Source organism: Ostrea edulis, chromosome 9, assembly GCF_947568905.1.
Source record: "Ostrea edulis chromosome 9, xbOstEdul1.1, whole genome shotgun sequence".
Taxonomy (NCBI): Eukaryota; Metazoa; Mollusca; class Bivalvia; order Ostreida; family Ostreidae; genus Ostrea; species Ostrea edulis.
The window spans coordinates 20,302,756-20,309,907 of NC_079172.1; the positions used below are offsets into that span (position 1 = coordinate 20,302,756).

The 7,152-nt window shown below is 34.8% G+C and overlaps 1 protein-coding gene across 2 annotated transcripts in view; it reads right to left on the reverse strand.

Moving 5' to 3' along the window:
• LOC125657686 (uncharacterized) overlaps positions 1–7,152 on the reverse strand; it is a 125,610-nt gene that overhangs the window by 65,487 nt on the left and 52,971 nt on the right. For both annotated transcript variants that reach the window (XM_048888413.2, XM_056148799.1), the window contains 9 exons: positions 5,694–5,837; positions 5,507–5,578; positions 4,565–4,708; positions 3,980–4,198; positions 2,523–2,710; positions 1,906–2,023; positions 1,237–1,433; positions 511–577; positions 102–314 (listed from right to left, as the gene is read on the reverse strand). In XM_048888413.2, coding sequence (XP_048744370.2) covers positions 102–314; positions 511–577; positions 1,237–1,433; positions 1,906–2,023; positions 2,523–2,710; positions 3,980–4,198; positions 4,565–4,708; positions 5,507–5,578; positions 5,694–5,837 — 1,362 coding nt within the window. The remainder of the gene's footprint in view (positions 1–101; positions 315–510; positions 578–1,236; positions 1,434–1,905; positions 2,024–2,522; positions 2,711–3,979; positions 4,199–4,564; positions 4,709–5,506; positions 5,579–5,693; positions 5,838–7,152) is intronic.

Genomic DNA, 7,152 nt, shown 5'->3' on the forward strand with positions numbered 1-7,152 from the left:
TGTGTAGCCAGGTGTTTCACTTCTTACCTGTGTGTAACCGGAGAAGACGCCGAGATAAGCTTACCTGTGTATAACCGGAGAAAACGCCAAGATAAGCTTACCTGTGTGTGACTGGAGAAGACGCCGAGATAAGCTTCAGTGTGATGTTGTCTTTATAGACATGATTAATCCCAGTCTGATCCACAAACCAGCCAGAGAATGTATCGGAGTTTGGGGTGGCAGACCGCAGTAGCCATGAGCCGTAGGGACTTGGGACATAGGTAGGCTTAGAAATGATAGCATTGGAGAATCCATTGAAATCTGAGTTTGTCACACTGAAACAAAAACAACTCTACTTTCAAATCAATTCAAATCACAAAATTATGAAAAATTCAACATCCATTTAAATATTATAAGTAAAAAAAAAAAAAAGAACAATGCAAATTTTACATACCATTCAGCAATTATTAAGCAAAGTATATAAAAAAAAAAGTCCACACTCCTCAACTTCAATTTCAGTGCAGCCCCTACCTAAAATCATAGTACGCAATAGGGAGGATCCAATCTGTCGCTCCCACTGTCACATTGGTGCTGGTAGCTGTTAAAGAGAGGAGTAAGCACAACTTGTGAGATCCATAATACTGTATGTGTACTTATTTTAGTGAGATTTAAATTTTAGTGGCTTTGGCAGTGAGGCAAAAACACAAAATTTATGGTTGCACTGAAATAGGAAAATCTCTATTCAAACATTATCAAACACAGAGCAATCGCTAAAACAGGACCATGCCAAATAGTGGATTAGTGCAGACTGTGTAAAATTTTAGAAATGCTCAAATAAACACACAAACAGGAATACCCCAATCAAAGACTAAGGATTGCCCCACTGCACCACCACAGGGGGCAGCTTCAGTCATTGTAAACTATAGATGTAAAACACAGACAAGATATCAATGATGGCAAACATCGCAATAGGGCACTGCTTTGTGGCATTTTTTGCCAAGTTCAAGGCCCATAACTCTTCAAAAATAGATCAAGAAATCCTCTACAAATTTTTTATCTGTAACCCACTGATAGAAGTTTATGAATAAAAAATTCAAGGGATACCAAGAATCAGTTCAGAAAACTGTCATTCAAATATATGCACGTACGGACACACACACACCGGCTGATGACTATATGGCCTCCACTATAGGTGGGGTCCAGAATAATTCTCACTGCATGTGAAAGGCACAGTGGCATAAATTACATAAATCTCACCTGCAGTAGCTTGAGTGGTAATCACCACCGGTTGACTCTCGGCACTTGTACCATTGCTCACCAACAGTGCCACAGTACATACATAGGTGGTTCCTGTGGCGATTCCATCAGCTGCTGTGAAGGTATGTGTGGTAGCAACCACAGTGGCCTGAGATACCACACCTCCAGGATTACTTGTACAAGTCAATCTGTACTGCCTAGAATTTTAACGATCATTCTCCGCAATCAATGAATAAATGCAAAATTAATACAAAATAATACCCTTAATCTTGCATCGATCTGCGGAAGATCATCAAGCACAGCTTCAAAACTTTTTTTTGCAAAAGACTTGTCTATCTTTGCACAGAGCTCTATACACATAAAACAAAGGCATTTGTTCTAAAACAAACACTGCATGAATAAACCAAACAAGTACATATTCATCATTTTAAATTTTACAAACGAGTATCATTTTATTGTTATTCTATTGAAAAGAAACTGAAGAAATTAGTTAACTTGTACAAAATATTTCATGCAAAGCATTAAATTATGAGCCTTAAATTAAATTACTAAAACTAAGCAGTTTGTATAACTGCAAATTTTTTATTTTCAAAATTGGGGAAAATCAATAGTTCTCGTGGAAAAAAATCTCTGAAATCACAACAAAGATTTGGGATTGCATGTACACACCAGCTGCTGGCCACAGCATCCGCGATGTATTTATTGGAGGACACCGTGTCATTGGGGCGTGTCCAGGACACCGTTAACTGGGTCGCCGAGGGTGAGGAAGCTATCAAGTTGATAGGGGCTGGAATGAGATACCACAAACTATTAATATACTCACTCAATAACACAAAAATCAAACCATTGTAGAATCTTCTATGTCATTACAAATCTCTGAATACACAACAACTTTCATATTTTCTTTTAACAACTAAATACTGCATATATCGAATATTGAAAAAGTTGAGGGAAAAAGAAAGAAATGATAAAAATGTTGATGAAAAAGAAAGCACTGACAACTTTTAGAAATCAATTTTCAGATGCATGAACATTGCAGCACAGTGGGATGAAGGTAGACCAAAGCTTTCTTGGGACAAACTCGTGAAGCGTGATCGTGTAGCCCTGAACATGGACTCTACCAACCCACTGGATCGCCAGGCGTGGAGAGGAAGACTTCGTTCTCGACAGACAGGCCACACCCTCAACATGAGGATTAATACATGGCCTGTATAATCAAAACTGGTTGATGATGATGAGAACATCGACTTAAAACAGAAATGGTACACTGAAATATGAATACTCACAACACAGAAATTTGGAGAGCTGTTGGTTTTCAAAATACATGGGCAATGTCTTATTGGTGTGCCCAAACAAAACTCCCAGGACAGAAGATGGGGACCCACACTGACCCCCGCTGATGGTTGTCTGGACAACAAGCAGGGTCTCATAGAGGTAACAATCACATCCAAGTGCAAGGTTTTCATCCAGCTTCCTAGCAGTAAAAACAGATTCAACAGTATTTCATAATGTACAGTCTACTCCACTTATACTGAAGTCACTTATATTGAACTATCTGTTACATTGAAGTCACTTATATTGAACTATCTGTTACATTGAAGTCACTTATATTGAACTAATTGTTACATTGAAATCACTTATATTGAACTATCTGTTATATTGAAGACACTTATATTGAACTATCTGTTACATTGAAGTCACTTATATTGAACTATCTGTTACATTGAAATCACTTATATTGAACTATCTGTTATATTGAAGTCACTTATATTGAACTATCTGTTACATTGTTACATTGAAATCACTGAATATATTGAACTATCTGTTATATTGAAGTCACTTACATTGAACTATCTGTTATATTGAAGTCACTTATATTGAACTATCTGTTACATTGAAATCACTTATATTGAACTATCTGTTATATTGAAGTCACTTACATTGAACTATCTGTTATATTGAAGTCACTTATATTGAACTATCTGTTACATTGAAGTCACTTACATTGAACTATCTGTTATATTGAAGTCACTTATATTGAACTATCTGTTACATTGAAATCACTTATATTGAACTATCTGTTATACTGAAGTCACTTACATTGAACTATCTGTTATATTGAAGACACTTATATTGAACTATCTGTTATATTGAAGTCACTTACATTGAACTCTGTTATATTGAAGTCACTTATATTGATTTATCTGTTATATTGAAGTCACTTATATTGAACTCTCTGTTACATTGAAATCGCTTATATTGAACTATCTGTTATATTGAACTATCTGTTATATTGAAATTGTTTATATTGAACATTATTAAAATACATGCAAGTTCAACAACAGTATACTGAACAGTGAAAATTCAACTATACAGCAAAAAATAAGGCTTTATACGTGTTCTTTTATATATATGTTATACTGAATTGATCTTTCAAATTTACCCTTTGCTCTGTACAAATAAAAAACATATAGAGGTAACACATTTAAAGTTAAATAAGTCAGCATTGACCGTTGTAAAATCTACATGTAAATACATATGAACCTACTTAATCATTTCAAATGTTCAGTGATTGGCTCACTACTTCAAATCCTGATCAGTGATTGGCTCATTGCTTCAAATCCTGATCAGTGATTGGCTCACTGCTTCAAATCCTGATCAGTGATTGGCTCATTGCTTCAAATCCTAACCATTGATCCATTTTACAAAATGTTTAAATCATTAATTACAAGCATTCACTTACAGAGTGTTGAAGACTTTACTGTTTTCAAAGTCATCAAAAGCCTGGTATTCTATAGACTGCAGAAGATTGTGAGAAATGTCCACAGATCTCAGACTGGTCATGTTCGGCAGTTTGGGGAAGAAGATAAGCTGATTGGACGAGATGTCCAATGTCTGCAAGGCGATCAGAGAACTAAAGGATAGCGGCTCAACATAACCAATGGAATTTCCACTCAGGTCTCTGTCATACAAAGAAAATCCCAAAAATATATTGCATACAATATTATACACATAAACCTGATAGAGTAATTGTCCATTTTAATTCATGTAAAATAACACACTTTAACAGATAAAAACTGAAAAACACTTAGAACATAATAATCAAATTCATAATATTTTTTTAATATAAAACTTTGATCCTGGACTTTTGAACACTTGTGCTTTTAAATTCTCATTCTTTTTCATCGATCTTTAAGTGGAATCGTTCCTATAATTTGTGTCACTTAATCCTTTGTATAAGATGAGAATTTTAACATTAGTAAATCTCAACAACTGCAATGATAAAGAATCAAATGATATATTTAGCACTGAAGGTTTTAGTACTTACAGATTTTGAAGATTGATTAGCGGAGTAAACACATCCTTTGATATTGAGGTCAATAGGTTGTTGTCAAGATCAAGGTCAGTCAGTGACACCTGATTAAGGAAGGTGGAGGAAGTGACTGTGGAGATCTTGTTGTTGGTCAGGTCTCTGTAAAAACAAACAAGGCACCCTGGGATAGTTTTAATTGTGTACAGAATATTCCCATCCATTTGAATATGAATGCTCTTTACAGGAATCTAAGAGTGCACTAGTAAAAGCCTGGGGAGCATTTTACAAAAGAACTAAGTATGATTTACGATCAACTTTACATACTAGAATCCTTCCGTTTATTGAAAGATGATTCACTCCAAAGTAAAATAGTGAACAAATATTGTTGAAAATTGAGTTTCAGAAACGTTTTAATTCCCTCATTTAAACTAATAAATGTGTAATACAATTTAAGACTTGCGACTTTGTCCTACGTTGTTTTGTAAAACGGACCCCTGCGGTATAAATTTAACTCGAACTGTCCTAATGGGACTAAGATCTCCAGTATGGTACATGTACATTGAATAGTGGGAAATAGTGAATTTGTGCTCATCAAAGAATAGTTTTTTAAGATAGACTCTGGACAATGACAACATAACAAACACATATACTTGAAAATGGGAAAAAAATAATATTATCTATTACTCCTTGAATTTTATTTAAACTCAATACAAATAGCAGGTGCACATATTATTATTCATACAATTTTAATGAAATCTATTCATCAGTGTTGAAGATATACTCTGGACAAATTATCTCTAAGGACAGACGCGGACAAGGTGATTCCTGTTATAAACCCCCCTAAACTTCGTTTGTGGGGGGTATAAAGTTAGGTCATCATAGAGCACTACATGAAGAATTTTAACAAAATAAATATAACTGAAATTTCAAATTTCAGTGGATGAAAGTGAGACTCACACTGTGGTCAAAGTGGCTTTGTTAGATAGTGTGTCTGTGGGGTAGTCAGTTATCATGTTGTCTTGGAGATATCTAAAATAACCAGAACAGAAAACCTTCATCATTTACCTCTACCATTACAGGTTAAAGCAGGCTGACAATTCACCTCCTCTTTAGCAGGAGAAAAGTAAATGAACTCAAATCTTACACTTTTTTAACCGATAGATTATCAAATGCATTGATAGGTATAGACGAGAGATTGTTGTTGTTCAGACGCAAGGATTGTGATATGACAGAACTGTTGGCAAAGATGTTTCCTTGTAGGGACGTCAATCCATTACCATACAGATGTCTGAAATGAAATGTACATTCAAACACGTTTATAGCAAAAAGACAAGGATGAACAAGTTTGATTTGTTATAAACATAATTTGTTATATTCAGTAAGTTTATAATATGTTTTATAACTATACAGGAAATAACAAGAGGCCCATGGGCCTAGAATTGCTCTTCTGATACATTGTAGAACAGGCAAAAATTCTCACTAACCAAGATTCATCAATTGACAAGGTTTTAAAGAATCAAATTGTATTCAAATATAGCCGTCAAATTCCCTAAAGAAGGCCACAGTGACCTACTTTTTGGTCGACACACTCCAAAGACTCAAGATGCATCAACTGACAAAGTTTGATAATTGAAGTCAAATAGTATCTGAAATATTCAGATATAAATGTCAAATTCCAAAAGTAGGTCACAGTGACCTACTTTTTAGTCGATACACTCTGAAGACTCAAGACCCATCAACTGACAAAGTTTGATGATTGTAAGTCAAATAGTATCTGAAATATTCAAATATAGCCGTCAAAATCCAAAAATAGGTCATGGTGACCTACTTTTTAGTCAACTCACTCTGAAGACTCAACATGCATCAAGTGACAAAGCTTGATAATTGTAAGTCAAATAGTGTCTGATATATTAAAATATAGCCGTCAAATTCCAAAAGTAGGTCACGGTGACCTACTTTTTGGTCAACAAACTATGAAGACTCAAGATGCATCAACTGACAAAGTTTGATGATCCTAGCTTTTTTTTTTATCTACAACCTATCCTCATCCTTATGCATAAGTTTGGTGATAATTTGCCCAGTGGTTCTTGAGAAAAAGATTTTTTTAGCAACCACTACTTTTGTTTGCATTTCCCTAATTATCTTCCCTTGTTAAAGGGTCACAATCCTAGTTTTAGTACAAATAAAAGCCCTTGGGCCAAGGATACCCTGTGACAAATTTGACAAATATTGGCCAAGGGGTTCTTGAGATATAGTCCTTTTTCCAAAAAGTTGACGCACACCGCACATATGGCCATATGATTAGCTCTTTGAGCCTTCAGCTAAGAAGAGCTAAAAATCACTTCACTGTAAGTGTGAATTCATTAAGCATTTTCGCTGTCACCAAGTTTTACTGCAAGTGTGAATTCATTAAGCATGTTTGCTGAAACCAAGTTTTACTGTAAGTGTGAATTCATTAAGCATGTTCGCTGTAACCAAGTTTTACTGCAAGTGTGAATTCATTATAAGCATGTTTACTGTAACATGTTTCACTGTAAGCATGAATTCATTATAAGTGTGTTCACTGTAACTATGTTTTACTGTAAGCATGAATTCATCATAAG